This window comes from Cydia fagiglandana, chromosome 14 (genome assembly GCF_963556715.1).
Source record: "Cydia fagiglandana chromosome 14, ilCydFagi1.1, whole genome shotgun sequence".
Lineage (NCBI taxonomy): Eukaryota > Metazoa > Arthropoda > Insecta > Lepidoptera > Tortricidae > Cydia > Cydia fagiglandana.
The window spans coordinates 8,037,733-8,058,746 of NC_085945.1; the positions used below are offsets into that span (position 1 = coordinate 8,037,733).

At 38.2% G+C, this 21,014-nt stretch overlaps 2 protein-coding genes across 2 annotated transcripts in view; one reads left to right on the forward strand and one right to left on the reverse strand.

The window, feature by feature from the left end:
* The window catches only part of LOC134670713 (protein cramped), an 86,937-nt gene that overhangs the window by 54,412 nt on the left and 11,511 nt on the right, over positions 1 to 21,014 (reverse strand). The window lies entirely within an intron of this gene.
* The window catches only part of LOC134670696 (lipase 1-like), a 28,802-nt gene that overhangs the window by 2,746 nt on the left and 5,042 nt on the right, over positions 1 to 21,014 (forward strand). Inside the window, exons 2-3 of the mRNA XM_063528508.1 lie at positions 19,865 to 20,075; positions 20,640 to 20,751. Coding sequence (XP_063384578.1) covers positions 19,865 to 20,075; positions 20,640 to 20,751 — 323 coding nt within the window. The remainder of the gene's footprint in view (positions 1 to 19,864; positions 20,076 to 20,639; positions 20,752 to 21,014) is intronic.

Here is a 21,014-nt window from a genome sequence, read left to right on the forward strand (position 1 = left end):
AGGTTTGCAAGATTTGTCTTTGACGTGTGTCATTTTCTATGTATTTGTGTCGTCATTACAGAGGGCCTACCGCGAACCACGTTTGACGTGTTGCCTCCCTGTCACACTTACGTATGAATTTACAAGTGCCATAGAGAGGCAACACGTCGAACGTGGTTCGCGGTAGGGCGTCTGATTGGATTTTGTATGTAAGTGTGTGAGAAGTGCGACTGTGTGCACCTTCCCCCCGCGAAAAATGGCAGAAAGATTTGTACGGTGAGATATCGCTTGGGCCCCTCCCTTCCGACGTGTCGGAAGCCGGTGTTGCTCGAAGATCTCCATACCAAATTTCATCGGTTTAAGCGTGAAGAGGTAACAGATAGACTGACGTATTTATAATTAGTAGTGATGTAGTAAATCATTTACCTTCACATCAGAAACAGGTAGTAGGTTTATACTTTATTAATGAGATTAATGAGATACAACATATTCGCAAACGATCGTATGATGACAATGAAAATAAGCCTTTAATAGATTAATTAGTAACCGTGATTAGTTCAGGTTCTTACTAAGGGATTCATTAGAACATTCCTTTAGTCATTGTACTCATTGTAATAACCTAACGAGGAACTAAGCATGAACTGCGTGTCTATATTCACAAATCCTTAACCTTAACGAGTTGTCTAAAGAATTTGATATTGATATATTCAACTGTAGAATCCCTAACGTGAGACGTAATTTAGTGCAGAGATATTTCGAGTCTATTGAGTGAGCGTGTTGTCGCCTTCTTAAATACCTACAAATGTATTATTAATATTTTTACTTTAATAGTCCTCATTTTGTTACTTGTTAATTAGTATCTTTGTAACTTTCAATTTATCTTTATTAGATATGATTTGTGTTGGCTTTGTTCACATATGTGCTTGCGATAGTGCGTAACCTTAGTATAAGTAGTACCTGTTAGTTTAGTATTATGTTACTACCTGTGAGTTCCTATAATTGGCTTTCTGTATCCATTATAATTTCTATGGTATTGTCATAGCTGTTGGTTCTCCAAATAAATAAAATAATAAAATAAATAAATAAATAAATCATTTATTCAGCCCCAATTAGTTAGACTGTTAGACTTGAAATAGGTATTCGATACATTGCTAATTCATCATTCGCCTGCCCTTGTCACATTTACTTGGGGCCAGCGCAGCATGTCTTTTTCTTTTCTTCCATACCTCTCTGTCGCCCGACGTCTCATCATTCACTTCTTTTCGTTTAATATCATCTCTCACACAGACCATGCACTTAAAAAATAGCCTAAATGGCCGCATTGACTATGCAGCAATGAGAGGCGTAAGTAGTATGCAAAACTGATATCAATTAGCCAAAAAACAAAACGGTCCGACACAGATAATTTCTTAATCATTTAGATTTCCAAATTTGGTTACGATTGGTCATTTAAGTAAGTGCCTCCTGTATCTGATTCTCGATTGAGAGAAGCGTTTTTAATAACCCTGGCATGTCATTGTCAATCCGCATGACGTTCCGAGTAACATTTGTCATTTGCAATTCATGCATTTGTCTGGTGGAAAAAACGTGCGACCGATGCACTAATAGCGATTGTCAGATTTAATTATTACTACTGCAGTGGATATAATCAGTTAATCACTGCCATGGATTAAAATGGCGAAGTTCCCTGGAACTAAGGGCCACCCCACATCTAGCGTCCCTCGAGCGTCGGCGTCTGGTCAGCGCTATGGAAAATGACGTCGCTGCGCAGTTGCGTCGACGTTGCGTCGAGCAGCGGCCATAGAATTGTAGACGCCGACGCTCGAAAGACGCCAGATGTGGGGTGGCCCTTAGGCGGTTAGTAAAGGGGCCCACTGATTAACAGTCCGCCGGACGGTATCGGCCTGTCAGTTGTTCGAAACTGTCAAAATTTTGTTCTAACTGACAGGCCGTTACCGTCCGGCGGACGTTAATCAGTGGGCCCCTTAAGAAGTTATTATGGTCAGCCACAGCCCAACCACAGCCTGGTTGAAGGCTTGGCTGCATGAAGCTGATTTAAATTTGTTTTTATGTATTGTATAGGTACCTATGTATTTATTTATGTGTATAGTTGCCTAGTACGCGTTCAACATTACTTTGACACGCTCTTATTCTTTTAACAATAAAGTCGCGTCAAGTTCATTTTGAACACCTGGCTCGCTTAGCAACTTCTGCTGCTGACTGTACTCATAGTATAAGCTGTGCTTAGTTTGATAGTTTGGGACTAGGTCGATCTGCGTAAGATTATATCCAACAATTTAAAAATAAGTTTAACACAACATTCTTGCAACTTCAGTCGTAAAGTATTAATTAAGAGCTTATATGTTTAGAAACTTTTATTGATACACCGATCAATTTTTGCTGTAAAACAGCTCATACGGCACATGGTAAACGGACGCGTGTATGATGTACTGATACTACTAATAGCCATTATTGTCGGATTACCCTAATGAGGGTGATTACACGCCATCAGTTGAATTGCTGACGACTGACGAGTTACGAGCAGCCCCGCGTCATGTTAATATCAGTGTCAAGACAGCTCCTTACAGCCGGAATACGTCAGTCAAATGATGATTGTGTCTAGTAATACGTAATGTTAAGTAGATTGTCAGTCAACGACTCAACGTCGACTAAATGACATAAATAGTACCTATATGTATGTTTATCTAATACTTTTAAACGAGCAATTCTTGTATATTTATTTATTTATGTACTTATATATTTCGGGGATCTCGAAAACGGCTCTAACGATGAAATTTGCTCAAAACCAATAGGGATTTTTGGGGGCGAAAAATCGATTTAGCTAGGTCTTATCTCTGGGAAAACGCGCATTTTTGAGTTTTCATATTTTTTCCGAGCAAAGCTCGGTCTCCCAGATATTATTCATTTAAAGTGTGTAGGGCAGCGATACTCAATACTCAACCTGCGGCCCGCCGGGCTTTTTTAGTTGGCCCGCCAGGTGATCCCATAACCTAGCAATCTGAACGTTACCTTTAAGCATATACAAGGCTAAACCGTCATGGCGGCCCTCATAAAAAAAAAGGTTGAGTATGGCTGGTCTAAGGGAAAAATTATATCTATAGGTAATGCAAGTTTTATTGGGTGTCTGGTTCGCATTATTTAATCCATTTATATAGATATATTTACCGCATTACACTAATTATCATAACATATGCTATTCAGGAAATGAGCAATTTTAATCTACTTAGGTATAATATTTCAAGAGTTTCTTCAGATTTTTCAGGATCATCATCGAATCAACTGCGAAGTACCTACCCTTTAAATTTCCAAATCGGTCCAGCGGTTCAAATATTCGCCGCATTTAATTATGATTTGATTTAAAAAAAAACCTACTCGCAAAATGATTGTATTTAAGTACAGATTTTAAAAGCAAATTGTACCTGTGTTTGTTTCTTAATGTACAGTCAACAACAGAGCTATGATTACAGGCAAAGTGCCAAAAATATGTATACACAACCTCAATGTACAGGCAATCAAGTAATGTATACATATTTTTGACACTTTGCCTGTATTCATAGCTCTGTTGTTGACTGTACGTCTCAATTTTAAAGTTGTACAACACTGAGATCACTGAACTCCTGTGAAATTCTATTTTGAGTCGAGTTCGTGCAGATCCTATCGAATTTTACATCGTTTACGTGATTTTACTACAACTAAGTATACATATAGTGTATAGTGGTTTTACGTCAAGAAACTTCCAGCACGTAAATATTTTTCGTACCATTGTTGACATACCTACTTAATTGACTATACCGGGTGTGGCCTGTAATATGAGCAAAAATGTAACTGTAGGCTGTATTCCTCATACTGATCAACATTTGTTCAGCAACTTTTAAAAATAACTTGTAGTTTAATTTTGAATACACTTTAAAAGTTATTCAAAGACGCAATGTATTGCGAATTTGGTTATGTTTAAGGCTTGACAAGCAACGTCAATCACAATGATATGGCGTGGCGATGGCGTCCATTGAAGATAATATTTATTTTGTATGAAAAATAGGGAGTCTAAATACTAGTGATGTACCGACTATTGATTTGGCCGACTAGCCGACTAGCCGACTAATCGGCGCTCGGATGGCCGATTAGTTGGCCGACTAGTCGGTTAGTCGGCCAGATCACTAATTTCGCCTAAGTTCGGTTAAGATGTACTTAAAAAAACAATCGTTTTTCACCTTTCGTCGCGCTATTCATCCTAATTAAGTATATTAGGTAATTAGGGAAAAATAAAATAATTCTAAGGCTATATTTTATACCACAAGCGGACAACAAGACAAGAAAGCGATCTCACGGTAAATAATTCGAAAAAAAGTTTTCGTACGAAGCCTAAATAGGAATTTGGGTAAAATATGTGAAAAGCTATGGTAAATATTTGCTGTTTATTTATTTTTGCCCTGTTTTTCTGTCACTTATAAAGTGCCGACTAATCGGCCATTTTTGCCGACTAGTCGCCGACTAATCGCCGACTACAGATGAGGCCGGATAGTCGGCTTTTCCGACTAGTCGGCGACTAGTCGGTACATCCCTACTAAATACTTAAAAAAAATTTAAAGTTGTTGAACAAAAGTGTCACAGTTTGAGGAGTACAATCTATGTTTTAATTATTTGCTCGTGTTACAGGCCACACCGGTATTAATCGCAATCTTGCCTACCTATATTATCTTGGTTTGTCACTCTTTAGTACCACCCAGGGGTCACGTGCAGGGTTGTGGTAGGTAGCTCCTGTGGACGTGTAGCAAGCGATTTTCGATTTTGTACACGCATATTCACAAACGAAGGCACTCGTGGCCAATTCTAAACCATATAACTTTGAAATACGGTCTACAATAGTCTAACACAGCTACAGGTACAAAAACGTAGGTCATTCATCTGGGATTCGATGACGTTCAAGGAAACGAAACGATTTTCATACATGCGTATTCACAATAAAGATAAACGTGACTATTTTTCAACCGTAATCCATTACAATACGGTCTAAAATAGCTTACCTGTGATACAATATTCATCTCATCATCTGGGATTCGCTGACGCTCAAGGAAACCAAGCGATTCCGCATGAAAACAAGATACGTGCGTGTACGCAATACGAATGAGGAGTTCGCATGCCGCGCCGCCGGCCGGCGTGTGGCGTGCGTCGCTTTGTGACATAACAGTATAAAACTGATAACAGTTTTGAATGATTCACGGACTCGAGTCGTATTTCATCTCAATCCTCCTTTCTGGAGGGCTGAGGGGGCCTTTCCATCTCTTTTGGGGATTTTTGGCGGTCTCAATCCGCCGCCCGTAACAACGGGCGGGTCATTTTGTGCCTCATCTGTGGGCATGGCTTCTCTAGGCCGTGACTGCATGGCCACTCTATATAGTTGGCCTGTCTTGACTTAAATGATTCACAGTTAATTTCACTAGACTTATTATATCAACCGGGATATGGACCATGATTACCTTTGGACAGACCAGCGAGTGTGAACAAGTCGGGTTGAAAGCGAACGCAGCCGACGCGCACGAATGAGGGTAGAGTCGGACCAAGAAAAGTCTGCAGCGGATTCGATAGCCCACGCAGTGCAAGTCTTATTTTAACCGTCAAACTTCTATGAAATTATGACGCATAAATACCACTTGCACTACGGCGGCTATCAAATCCGCTGCAGACTTTTCTTGGTCCGAATCTAGACCCGCGAGCGCGGTCTACACAACTGTGACACACAACCCACCCGCTATCTTCAGTTACCCGTGAACAAGATGCATGTAACTGCATTGAAATATCGGGAGCTCGAAAACAATACAAAAGGTAATGAGCACGGTCCATATCCCGGTCGATATAAAGTCCAGTATTGATCCAGTAGAGATAGTTGGGTCGGGAGTCAGTTGTGATCAGTATGACGATTTTTATCTCACATTTAATATAATTATATTTATATACTTACCTTTAATCAGAGGCGTAACTAGGGGGGGGTTGGAGGGGGCACGTGCCCCGGGCGCCGTCCAAGGGGGGGGCGCCAAAATGAGCAAAAGACCTGTACCTCTCCGCCTTGCTAAAAGGCAGCAGGGAAACTTTTGTCAGTCATATTTACCACCACTGTGAAGTGTGAAATGCGGATGGTATTCTGGCCCACAGCGCAAAAGAGAAAGCCGATCTTTTACTCTTACTCTTTTTGCCTCGAACTCGACCTTGACAGACGACGGTAGCGCCCTACCGCCCACCATCCCGCAGTGCGAATACTCTATGCAAGAAACTTCCATCAAGGCGGGAGTTGCTATGCTTTCGTTTTATAAGGCGAGCGGGCCGAGTGCTTCAGAGTTGTGTCCCGTGTTAGCGCGTCTTTTCCGTTAGGGGTCTCCTGTCGAAGTTACCATCTTATGGACTCTCCAAGAGACTACCTATGCGAATGGATCGCTAGCCCTTTGTCCGGCAGGCGCATATGAGCCGTAGTAGACGGAACCTGGCCGCGTAGCCAAGATGCCAATCGCTTACGCTCTGTAGCGATCGAAACGCAACTGTCACTGTCACACTAATAAGGAAGAGTGATAGAGAGACATAATGCTTTTCGTTGTCGAAGCGATAGCGATTGTAACCTTGGCTAGGCCGGCTGCTTCAATAGCTGCTGCATATCTGTGACATGTTGTCAATCGACGACATTCATCGATATGCGGACGACAGTACTATACAAGGATGGCTAAAAAATAACTAAATTCCCGTTGCTAGGGAGGTTTTGGGTTTTGGGACTGAGCAACTTTTACTACGGGACTAACGCCGAAATCGCGAAAAAACCCTCTATACCCTCCCATAGAAAATGGACCAGCCAAAATGTAGGAAACAGCCAAATTTTTTTTCGCGACTTAGGGGTTGGACTAATAGTAAAAGTTGCTCAGTATAATCCAAAAACCTGCCTGGCAACGAAAATGCAGTTATTTTTTAGCCACCCTGTATACCTACAGGCTGGTCCAAACCTTGACGCCCATAATTTTTTTTAGAATCCTCGTCACGACGACCCACGGGTTATCAGAATATACCCCATTTACCAGATGTTAGCCGATTTTTCGTAGTTTTCGAGACTTATAACTTTTGTTAAGAAATTCTGGAGTGAAGCTTTGCTTTGCTTTTCTGCCTTCTAATAATTGTTCGTGGTATTTGCACTGATAACTGAACTGGACTGAACTGAAATAGCGATGGGGAAGTGACCCCATAAAATAATAGTAGAAATAACTGTGTCAGGTATCGAGGCATTCTATCCAGAGTTTCGGTGTGGGATCAGGACAATTTAATCCGATTCAATCCTACCATGACTCAAATTTGCGCGTTTACCGCTAAGAAAACCTCATTTTTCAAGGCACAACCCTTCCCATGTCAGGGAGTATTGGGAGCCTAGCTCGATCGGTGTTGACATCTCCATCAGTGACGTCCAATAATTTCGTAGCCACCTTGCCGGGTAGGCTGCGCTCGTATCAAAAAAAACTCGGTGTGCTCAATAAAGGGAGGCCACCGCCATACTTTACTCTGGGGTAGACTGATCCCATATATTGAGTACTGCTGTCACCTTTGGACAGGAGCACCTGGATGCCGCCTTGGGTCCTTCAAATCAGTCCAAAGCCGCGCTGTACCTATGAATAGAGATCTCCAAAAAAGAAGTTTATAAGTTTTAAAACGGTCGGCAACGCGCATGTAACACCCCTGGAGTGTAGACGTCCATAGGATGCGGTGACCGCTTACCATCAGGTGGGTCAAAAGCTTGTTGGCCACCGATGTACTAAAAAAACATAGGTACCTACACTGTATTTGTCCACATTAAAAGTAAACTTATTAAAGCAAAAAATAACCCTTTCGTTTCGTTAAGCAGGCCACTGACGAGCCTTCCAAATGGATGCCGTTACAATGGATTCATCCAAATGGACGGCATCCTAATATTAAACATTTAAACATTGTACGTTTTTGACATTCACGGACCGATTTTGGATTGCAGCCACGCTATTTGGACAGTTGGAAGGCTTGTCAGTGACCACCTTACGTTCATTTCGTTTGGGGGGGGGGGGGGGCGCAAATTTGGTGTCTGCCCCGGGCGCCATATCCTCTAGCTACGCCTCTGCCTTTAATGGCAATAGTATTAAGTATGAAAACAAACGTCAAGAATTAAAAGTTTGCACGCCGCCGGCCGGCGTATGCGTCGCTTTGTGACATGACATAACGGTATAACACAGAAGAGGGATTGATCAGTATGACGATATTGTTTCTGAGATATACCTAACTGGCACAGGCATTAGACATAGCGCTGGCATGGCACTTTTTTAATCGACTTCTAAAAAGGAGGAGGATATTATTATCTGGCTAAGTTATCCTTTATAAAAAAAAGCCTTTTAATGAAAACAATTTTCGAGTCTATCTACTTGAAAGTTGGCTGGAAGGAATATGATCGTCGGTTACTTACGTATTTAACTGTGTTATGCTACATACTCGTAAAACAGTTTAAAAAACACCTCATGTGTCATGTATATGAATATATGTATAAGGATTATATTATGGATTATGCGTAACTCAGTGCTCAAAGAAAGAAAGCGGGGTTTTCAAATCGTATGCAGTGGTTACACTACTGTTTCTAAAGATCTATTGCGAAGCTATTATACCTACACTATGTTGAATGGTGATGACACCCATTGTTTTTATACAAGTTTAAGTTCACGTGCAATTACACTTCTCGGATCTCTCGGATCATTCACTCATTTCGCTCAGACACGGCCCAATTAACTGCGAGCACGTGCTTAAGACTCGTGTCTATTCAATTTATACCTACTATTGTTTTATTATCAACATTGTAAAGGGGCCCACTGATTAACAGTCCGCCGGACGGTATCGACCTGTCAGTCAGAACAAAATGTTGACAGTTCCGACAGGCCGATACCGTCCGGTGGACTGTTAATCAGTGGGCCCCTTAACCTGCAAAAAACGTTTGAGTCAGACCAAGACAAGTCTGCAACGATTTTGATAGCACATGCAGTGCAAGCTTGTGTTATTTTAAACGTCAAACTTCTATGAAATTATGACCGGTCGGGTCCCATACAATATGCAGTCGGGTTGCAATCCGTCTGTATTGCATGGCCTTTTATAGATATATATCATTTTCTAAATTATCCCGCTTTCGAAAGGCACCTAACCTATGTTTGTAAGGTCAATGTGATTAATTCCGTCATAGGGTCTATTCATAAATTACGTCATTTCAAATTAGGGGGGGGGGGGTCTGGACATCGAATGATGGTGGTAGGGGGGAGGGGTCAAAAATCGATGACACGTAATTTATGGACCCGTAGGGACTATTCCGTCCACTAAGCGTTTTTCTCGAACTACGAACAACATCGATAATTTCGTCGACAAAGCAGCGATTGCTTTTAGTTTCAGCAATCAAAAGCTAATGGTTTTCTTTTCCTCAAATCAATGAAATATACTCTTGTGGACGGAATAGCCCCTATGACGGAATTATTAGCCACATTGACCTTAGTGGTTAATACTTTTTGAGTGAACAAGCCATAATTTTGAATTACTTACATATCTCAAAATCATTCATTAACATCTGACAACAGCAAAAATAGCCAATAAAATTCAAAAATATCACCGGGAGCGTGACCACAACCTGTTTGAATCTGATAACTCATTATGATTAAGAAATCATTAATTGATATAATTGATATCAAACGGTGCTAATTGCTGGGTGCATGTTTGTTAGTAAACAATGGCTATTATATACTTGTAAACGGAATTTTAATGATCATATCGCTTTAGTGTTGCGAAATGTTAAAATGTTGGAGCTTGTATTGTAGGCACATCCGTTATTAAATATAATAAATAAATTGGCCTATACCTATGCGTCCCACTACTGGGCACAGGTCTCTCAAGCACGAGAGGGTCTAGGCTATAGTCCCCACGCTGGCCCAATGCGGGTTGGGGACTTCACATACACCTTTGAATTTCTTCGCGGATTTATGCAGGTTTCCTCACGATGTTTTTTCTTCACAGAAAAGCTAGTGGTAAATAGCAAATGATATTCCGTGCATAAGTTCAGAAAAACTCATTGGTACGAGCCAGGATTTGAACCCATGACCTCCGGATTGAAAGTCGGACGTCACATTCACTCAGCCACGACCGCTTTATTAAATAATAAAAGATATTGTTTTTTGGGATAATCTTACACAGATCGAGCTAGCGGTACTAACAATAGTTCCCTGGTATAGTTCGTTTTTTTTAGCATTAGAAAGAACTTGGAAGAAGGTAAGCGATTTTAGCATGTCTTTTAATTGAAAAACGCTTACTAAAAATCAGGAACTATCATTTATGAAAGCAGAAGAATATAAATTATCGTATTAGATTCATAATTGTTACATATTTGCCGTAACTTATTTTTAAAATGTGTTTTTCGATTAAAAGACACATCAAGATTGTTTACCTAATTTCTAATGCTAAAAAAAACGAAGTATAGCGAAAGGGTTGATTACCATTATAATTGTCTCCGATCGCCAAAGAGAATATATTTATCTAAACATTTAATATACCAATTTCATATGTTTATATATTTCCGGAGTTGAAATCGGTCACATCTGTTTGACAATCATTTTTCTCTTTTTTATGCATTTAACTACCAAATTTAGGTATATGATACAAAGAATATAATACTCACTATATGATAGCTCTTAAATATTAACAATAAGGCTACTTTTTTATAATACATGTCAATTTTAGAGAAAAAAACGTTATTGCCGTCATTATTTCTTATCAAAACCGACATTACTAACTATAAATTATGCTTTTTCATGCACATAACAATTTCCTGAAAAAAAGTAGGTACTAACCTACGTATCGATGAATAGCCTAACTAGAGCTCTGATTTAAGTGTTTATAGATATCCTTACGAGTACATATACTAAATTTTGCTTACTGAGGGACTAGGTTGTTTTGTGTAAGATTGGCATATTAATATTTATTAAATGACTGGATTTTTGTCAAAATGGCTAAGTCGGACATTTATTGTTTTAAGCTATGCTCGCGAGCTCTACGACTCACAGAGCCACTCGTTTAACCTTTTAACCACCGTAGACTGATTTACATATAAGACATACAAAATGGGATCATTTCGCCGCGGTCTAATAGGTAAATAAAACAAAACTTCATGTAACTTCGTAGCGCCGGCGACAAGAGCACGCTCGATGAAAAAACCTATGGCGGTTAAAAGGTTAATAAGGTTTAATTTTAAAGTTAACCATGTGGACGTACTATTATCCACACTATTAGTTCAGGTTAAGGTCCAACCCAAACCAAACAATTTAAAACTTTATTAACATTTACACTGACATAAGGCACTGGTCCCACCGCGAGCTAGTAAGCTATGAGCTATCGGCTATAAACACGAACAAAAGATAAGCACTCCCGTGTAAATAAAAGAGACACTGCGATATTTATAGCTCACCGCTGGGCGAGTAACTATAAATATCGCCGTGTCTTTTACACGGGAGTGCTTATCTTTTGTTCGTGTTTATAGCCGATAGCTCATAGCTTACTAGCTCGCAGTGGGACCAGTGCCTAACATATTTTAACAAGTAAACAGAACGTGTTAAGTAAGCTATTAACTGCATGGTTAACTAACCACTTAGAGCACACTAAAATGCTGGTAGCGTCTTCTAATTTTCCTCATTGGGATTATGTCAGTTGAAGTACAATAGTTACATACAAATCAAATCGATAATGATAAAATACATGTTAAATCGTATTTGAATGTTGAAAAAAAAAATGTATTAATTAATTATTAATATGTAAAGGGGTATTCTTTTTATAACTTCTTTTTATTTTCATATTTTTTACTAGTATATTTTAGTTTTTATATAATATTATAAGTATTAGTTTAATTTTTAAGTAGGTTTATTTTAATTTTAGTTTAGTTTTTAAATCTTTAATTCATAGTTTTAATTTAATAATTTTTAGTTTTTTTTATTTTACCAATTCTCTTTATTTATTTTTGGTCTTAAGTTAGGTTATTTATCATATGAATATAAAAGTAAAATATAAAAACACTTACAAAACAATAAAAAATACATACAAACACATTATAAAAAACCTAACCTAGGGTGCCGCCGGCAGCGGGGCAGGGCCCAAGCTATTTTTAATTAATTATTTGCTTATTGTGATAAATAAATAATAGGGTGAGTAAATAAATAAAAATAAAAAAACCGGGCAAGTGCGAGTCGGACTCGCGCACGAAGGGTTCCGTACCATAATGCAAAAAAAAAACAAAAAAAAAACGGTCACCCATCCAAGTACTGACCCCGCCCGACGTTGCTTAACTTTGGTCAAAAATCACGTTTGTTGTATGGGAGCCCCATTTAAATCTTTATTTTATTCTGTTTTTAGTATTTTTGTTGTTATAGCGGCAACAGAAATACATCATCTGTGAAAATTTCAACTGTCTAGCTATCACGGTTCGTGAGATACAGCCTGGTGACAGACGGACGGACGGACGGACGGACGGACGGACAGCGAAGTCTTAGTAATAGGGTCCCGTTTTACCCTTTGGGTACGGAACCCTAAAAAGTGATAACAGAATCCTAAAAATAATAAATTCATTTGGAAAAATCGCACAAACTGAATTTCCGATGCGATGATTCTGCAGCTGACTGTACGAGTTACAGAGTACAGTAATATTCCCTTAAAAACAATATAAATAAATTAACATAAACTTACCGTATGAAAGAATAATTAAACATAGCAATTAGGCTCGCCTTCAGATTCTTCTGATTACATGATATAAAAACCTTGACAAGAGAATTGCATACATTATTCGTAATTAAGACATAAATAATATTTAAGGCTCATCATTACCAGGAGAAATAAGGAAGTTTTTCGAGATTTTTCAAGGTTAAACAACAGACTACAGTTGCTACAGTAGCCTACGCTACGCAAGCAATTTCTCGTTCCAAGTGACATTAAAAAAAACTATTCAATATTATAATTTTCTAATCAAATTTTCATTAAATAAATATAAAATTGATTCAATTCAAACTTTAAAAATCCATAGCTTTAAACCAACCAAAGTAACCAAACGAGACTTATGTAATAGGTACCTATATATCTTTACAACGTAAACATTTAGGCCGAATCATCCGCGATTATAATAATTTTAATAGGTGTGGGTAGGTACATGTCACTTCCGCACATGTGGGAAATTGAATAAAATGGTGTAAACAGCAACACTCCTAACTGTACATCGCCATCGGTGGACCTTATTACAAAAGGCATAAGGTCCACCGTTGTACAGTTAACAGTGTGGGCGATGGTACAAATAACCGTCAAAAATATTTTTTACAAGCTTTTATTTAGTTTCACCTGACCGTTGTCTGTAATCAAATCTTGCAAGTTTTTGATCCAGTTCCCGGTTTCCGATTGAGCTGAAATTTTGCATACATACATACGTAGGTAAGTCGGGTGACAATGCAATATTATGGTGTCATCAAGCTGATCTGATGATGGAGACCAGAGGTGGTCATAGGAACTCTGTCATAAAACAACGAAACCTTAATTGTGTTTGGGGTTTTTATACGGCCCCGACACTATCATGGATACTGACATTACTTTGACGGAATGACGTTTTTAGTGTCATGAAGGAATGACGGCAAGTAATGAAGTTTATTTTAATAATTTCCGTCAGTATTAGAGTTATGTCAAAATAATGATACTAGAAATGACATTATACTGACAGTGAATTGGTTAGAATGATGGAATCAGAAATGACAGAAAGAATGATGGACGATAATGAAGTTATTAAACATTTTTAATATATTTGAAGAAATGTCAAAATAATGACATTATACTGATAGTGAGTGGAGCGCATCACTCTAATCCCTCATTCCGTCATTTAAAGTACTTTAGAAGAAGGTTTTATACTAACAAGAGTCATTACTGGCATTTAAATCAATAAGTGAAGTATACCTACTCTATTATCATTGCTCTAAAGTTTATTTTCACTTGACTCTTAAGAAAAAAGGAAAACATGCATACGATGCACAAAGAAAATCTCTGTCCCTTTCTAAAAGTTTCCATACATGAAATAAAAATTAAAAACCTTTTATTTTATGTTGTTTACAACAAATTAATTATATTTTTACCGGGAAACGCGAAACTCTAAATTTAGTTATCTGCCTCTTTATCGTTCGAATATGCAAAAGTGAGGATGATGATGATGAAAAGTGATAGAGAGGTTAGATAACGAAATTTCGTGTTTCGCGGCAGACCCCCAGATTGTGATGGATTGTGGTAGTGGCGCCCCCTACGCAGAGTTTCGAGTAATATTCCCTATTCAGGGAAATAGAATAATATTACGCAATACTCTGCGTAGGGGACGCCTCTAGCACATACTGAGGGCTTACCGCGTAATTTCGTTTTCTGCCTCTTTAACACTCTTGCGTATTCGAGCGTTAGAGACTGATAACGAAATTTCGATTTTCGCATTTCGAAGTAGACCCTCTGAATTTGCTAGTGGACCCTACGCCGACTTTTGCGTAATATTCCCTTTTGCGTTTTATTTCGTGCATGGAGTTCAATATATTTTTTAAAATATGGTCAACATCCCTATTTTGTGTATTCTGTATATGGCCTTATATAATAACATGTTGTAAGTATGCATCTATCCTATAAGTAAACTCTCTGGTTTATGGCATTTATTTATAAACGCGTTACTGGCCTGAATTAGCTATGAATAGTTTTGATCTTCTCGTTTTGGTCTTTCATTTTGACTTATGTATTTGTAAGAAGGATACAACATATTAACTTAAATCAGGCCTGTAAAGCTTAAAAAGTTTTATGACTAATTGAGAATGAATAGTTAGTGTTTATGGTTGAATGTTCCATATAAGACTATCCCGTTCGAACTTGCTTTATGAGTTTTATGACGGACTCTTTTTTTATACCTCTTTACTTCGAACCTCCACAGATATTCTTTTTACTAAACGTCAGGTCAACCGCAGAAACCCCGACTAGTTTTAATCAGCAAAATCCTAACCACTTTTTTAATAATTAATATAATTATGTACAAGTATTAGTATTTCGGATACCCCAAAAACCTGTGTCTTAAAGTGGAGGCACAGATATTCTTTTTACTAAACGTCAGGTCAACCGCAGAAACCCCGACTAGTTTTAATCAGCAAAATCCTAACCACTTTTTTAATAATTAATATAATTATGTACAAGTATTAGTATTTCGGATACCCCAAAAACCTGTGTCTTAAAGTGGGCTAAAATGGTTGTATACAAAATAAAACGAAAGAACATGTACATTAAATTACAATGAAACAACACAATAAATTGAATATAAACCAATCCAGTATTTACGGTGCGTGCACGGAAATCTCAACGCTACGACTACACATATTTCGTCGGCTAGAAGACTGGCGTCAACTAACAAACAAGTTGTTGTGTTGCTGTTTGCGAGCGAGAAAATTCGAATATTGGCGAGAACTTTTAAATTTTAGCAGTATTTTAAGCTGTTATTTTATATTTTAGCGCTTTGATTCACTTTACCGGATCCGAGACCGGATCCGGTGAATTTTGCCGGATCCGGTATCTTGAAAAATGTGCCGGATCCGGCCGGATTACCGGATCCGCCGGACCGGAATGCAATCCCTACCTTTACCTTACTTTTACCGTACCTTTTTTTTTAACAAAATACGTATACATTCTTACATAACAGAAGAATCCAATAGGTACAGTCAGCGTCGTATAGTAGGGAGCATCCAAAGTATTCAAATATTTCGGTACACCATATAATAGGTATGTATGGCGTACCGAACTATTTGAATAGGTACTTTGGATGCTACCTACTATATGATGCTGATTGTACTTTAAGAATAGTTTGATTCCCGGTTCGTGGTAAGAATAAAAAAAAAATTTGGATACATTTTTTAACTACCAATCTTTCACACAGTCATGGCGCACGCACGCACGAAAAGGTTGAAACAAATAAATATTATTTTTAATTAACTATTTCTTTTTCTATTAACTCACATTATAGACGGGTCTAACGCGAATTATATTCAATCGCGTCGACCCGCGCGTTAGACCCGTCTATAATGTGAGTTAATATGTATTCAAAACGCGAAAGTTTAAAATCTTATATTTCTCTTTCTGCATTTTTCTGGCTCATCGGGCATAGAGTTGCCACAGTACATAGTATAATTACGACAGGTTAGAAATATTTGAATCGATGATTGAATAATGTCTTGGTTTTGTGTTCTTCAAAACGTACACTACAACATAACTAAGAACGGTTAGGAAAATAATAACTTAAAATTCCCCGTGAAAGGTAATGATGAAAATACTGATAGAAATACTGATAAGTGTGTGGGGAGATTTAGGAATGTCATGACCTGACTGGACCAAACGCTGGAGCGACATGAAATTTTATGTCATTGCTAATGATAGTGTCGGGGCCGTATTAGAATTGTCTCGATGAGTATTAATTAACTGTGGAAAAAAAAGTACAGTCAGCGATAAAAGCTTGTACCAAAAACGAATTTTATGTTACACACTTTTATTACCGTACCGTACTTGCTCTCCTTTGCATGTCTATCAAGTACTTCTCGAGTCCTTTCAAATGAGCCTAAATTCCCATGGGAGAGTTCCTTTGGCAGTCAGAAGGTATCTGACTGCACCATCAGATTAAATAGATTCATGTTAGCATATTATTGCATAGTCATCGGAAATACGGAAGTATGCCATGGCATACATGGCATGGCATGGAATCTTTCAGGCATTTCAGCTCAATGAGACACCGGGAACTGCACATTGGACCAAGAAATTGGGCAAGTGCTAAAGATTTGATTGTCATTTTATTACTCAAATACGAAGTACTATGTACTTACCCTTTTATTAAGTACTTTTTTATTACCTTGAACACGTAATTATCGTAAGTATTCAATACCAATAATTCTCGGCTTAGTCATCGCCCATCGCACGTTTACACTTACATATCAATATTATCATTAACATATTAATGACTACCATTATGCCGTTTATAGAAATTTAGGCCTAGGTACTAGTTCAGGGTTAGTAACTTGAACTAATCACAAGGCAATTTATAGGTATAAGGTATGCCCTGGATTTGTGGCTCTGGTTAGCCCTGACCGTTGCTTCAAGGTGGGTTTAGACAAAACGACAAATAATTTAATTATAAAAACCATTTTAGTTTCACCAATAAACGAATTACATACATATACCTAGGTACAATAAATACATAGAGTGCTCACTCCATACTTCTGTGTTAGTACCAAAAAGACTTATTTTCGTAATCGACATCTAGCATCGAGTAACGGAGTTGTCAGTACTGCTATTTGAGAATAGATGTAGCACCGACCGAAAAGTCTAATGCTCAACAATTTTCAGCTAATATTCAATACTGGATTTAACCGGAATTCTATTTTCAACGACTTCTATTAGTTGTAAATTGTTGTTCAAGACAATTTTCGTGAGTCGCGACACTAGAGAATTCTAGTATCGAGTAGCGGTACTGATAATTCCGATGTCGACTGCGAAAATAATAGTAGTTTTGGTACCAAAACTGATGTATGGAGAGAGCACTCTATTCTTACTATATTTCTTGATGGTACCGACTACCGTCAAGTTACCCATAAAGAGAAAAGCGTGCGAATGTGATTTCCATGTAAACACCGCCTAATAAAGAAAAAGCGTAACCATTAGGGTTATATCAATAAAACAAACGGGTTTTAGGTAAGTAAACTGCATTAATGAGGTCGCCCAAGGTGAGGGCACTTGCCAACCGTGACCTACGAAAATCTACTTCTAGCTTTACTCATTCATCTAGGTCTAGGGAATCAAGGTACTGGAGTCAGTTATGTAACGCTGCCATACATGACCCAAAAATTTTTTATTAAGCTATGAGCTTCACCACATCTGATATTTGAGTAATTCTAAGCATTTCTAGCCTGAAGTGGGGGGGAGGGTGGGGTGCAAAGACGGCCGCCATCCGTCATCTTTAAAAAAAATCTACTCTGATCCTGGTGGGTACTAGGGCAAGTTTGGTATCATTTTCGTATAAACCAAAGACGTAGAATTCATTGCTGATATTTGTTTTTTCAATTTCATAGTAATTTTACAAGAAAAACGTAAAAAGGTGAAAAATTTGGTTGGAGGTTTTTGCTACGCGGAGCCGAAACTACAAAAGATATAAAGTTGAAATTTGCACACTAGATTACATTTATAAAGTGTACAAGAGATAAGAAGCGATTTTGAGAAATTCAACCCCTAAGGGGGTTAAAAAGGGGATGAAAGTTTGTATGGGGTTCAAGTTTTATATTAAGCTAGGAATTTGAAACTTCGTAAAACGATATATTATTAAAATACAAGAAAACTAATTTCAGCGTTTTTGAAAATTCATCCCCTAAGGTGGTGAAAAAGGAGTTGAAAGTTTGTATGGATTACAAAAAAATTTTCGAACGCGGGACTTGAATCTTTGTATTTGGGGATATTATTAAAAGACAGGAAAAATAATTTCAGCGTTTTGTAAAATTCATCCCCTAACAGGGTTAAAAAGGGGTTGAAAGTTTGAATCCATTACAAATCCGAGTAGACACACATTTCTTATTGGCTCCCAGGCTTGAAATGCTTAGAATTACTCAAGGAACATATGTGATGAAGCTCATAGCTTAATAAAAATTTTTTGGGTCAACTTTATAACTGCTTCCGCTAAGGGTAAGTAATACTTATGAATTGAATACCTATATAACACTTTAAACTCTCGCGTTTTGTACACATATTTAATTAAATACACAAACGGGTCTACCGTGATATAATTTCATTGTTTTTATCTTAAATTTTGACGTTTCAGCTGAGTTGCACCAGCTGTGGTCACGGAAAGACTATATCGCGGTAGACCCATTTGTGTAATTAAATAAGTATACCTATATGCTTGTAATGATCTTTCATTTGTAAACCAACTTTTAAACCTCGAAGGAAGGGGTTATCGATTCTTCCGGAACGTTTTTATTTGCTTAGATGTTTTTTCGAATTCTTGAAAACGACTAGACAGATTTGAGAATCTTTTTGGCTTACTGCACAGATGAAATAAAATAAAATAAAAAAATATTCCGCGTGTAAAGTGTAATCCTCAATGGCTCTTTTAGAAGTCAATCGCATGACATCAGGTCGGGATCTGATCATGGGGTATTGAAGAAATCCAGGGGAATCCCCAAAAAATAATATACGGGCTTCAGATACACTACACCTATTTGGTTTCCGAAAGGTACTTTTTTTGTTAAAACTTTAAAAGTGAAGGGCTCAACTACTAGAGAAATACAAATTGCATAATGTGTAGTAAATTTATTCGCTGAATCTTTTAAGAAACAAATGATTGTACCTACTATATTCACAAAGGATGAACTTAATCATCATCTCGTGATGCCACAACAACGCTAATTCCTAACATTGTTGCACTAGAGAAAATAGTACATTCTTACGATGACACGAGCCTACATATAATTGGTGACCTTGCATTGGTGCATAATACGCTTAGTCATTATTTAATGAAAACTTAGAGAACAATAAACAACCGCTTTCAACACAGTAAAACTGATTGTTTAGAAAATTGCCTTAAGTTCTCCTGTGTGGATATGTATAAGCATTTTCTGTCACAAACAATAAATATTACAGATTACAGATAGTTACTTATATGTAACTATTTCAATTTAATTGTACGAGAAATGTATTCCTTTTTTATGATCAGGTCAACCCGCGACCCATCAGAACGCCTCTCTAACAATTTCTCCGTTTAACTTTCCTCTTTTTTTTTCAGCCACAACTCATAACGGCAGCCGGCTACCCAACAGAGAAGCACCGAGTGCGAACACCCGACGGTTACATCCTTCAAATGCACAGATTACCAACCGGGAGGCGATCAGCGCGGCGGTCGGACTCGTCCAAGGGGAAGAGGGCAGTCCTAGTTGTCCATGGGCTTTTGGGGTGCAGCGGGGACTTCGTCATTATGGGGCCTGAGAGAAGTCTCGGTAAGATTTGAACATCAGACCTGCTAGAATGGGTTGCGTTCTCGCGTGCGACTCCATACATCTTGCGCGACTTCAAATATCGCGCGCAAGAACGCAACTCATGCTAGAATCAGATGGTAACCATCCTTTTGATGGTACATCTTTCTAGCATACGCCTTTTAAAAGAGCGAAAGAGCTCTGCTATATAGTTACTGCAGCACTGATAGTTAAGACCTTATGTTATTACGTTCGCGTTTTGTAGGAAAAACTCATAGGAGCTGCACAAAGATAATAAATATGTATCAACCACTCGTTGTGTGTAACGTCCACGGACAGGTCTTCGTCCATCATTTCCATCGGTCGACTTCTTTTCTTTCTTTTTTTTTCTTAGTATTATGACATATGGAAAAATGGAAATCCCTTCTGAGAGCCCTATGTCCCTGTTGACTGATGAGGGATAACAGGATTCCAGAATTTCAGTTTTTGTTCCCAAAGTTCCTTCGCTGTTATTATGAGGATGTTATTTTCTTAAAAAAACACCTAAAATAATAATCTACTGCTTATGAAAATGTATTTTCTTTTCAGGCTTCCTCTTAGCTGACGCCGGCTACGATGTATGGCTGGGCAACCTCAGAGGCAACCTATACACGTCACATCAGAACATGACGAGAAACAATCCAGCCTTCTGGGAGTACAGGTTAGCGAGTTTGACATTTCCCGGATAAAACCGACTAAGGTCAATGTAGAGAAGACTAGCGGGCGCAGCATGGTTCCATTTTTGCTCCTGTCGCTATGCCCGTTACTTTCACACTTACATATTTGTTGGAACATGACAGGCATGGTGACAAGCGATAAAAATGAAATCGTGGTACCGCCGCAGCATATGAAATTGTTTGTTGAGAAGACCGTCATAGGGATAGAAGTGCATGTCTAATTTGTATATATGCATTGCTCAGACAC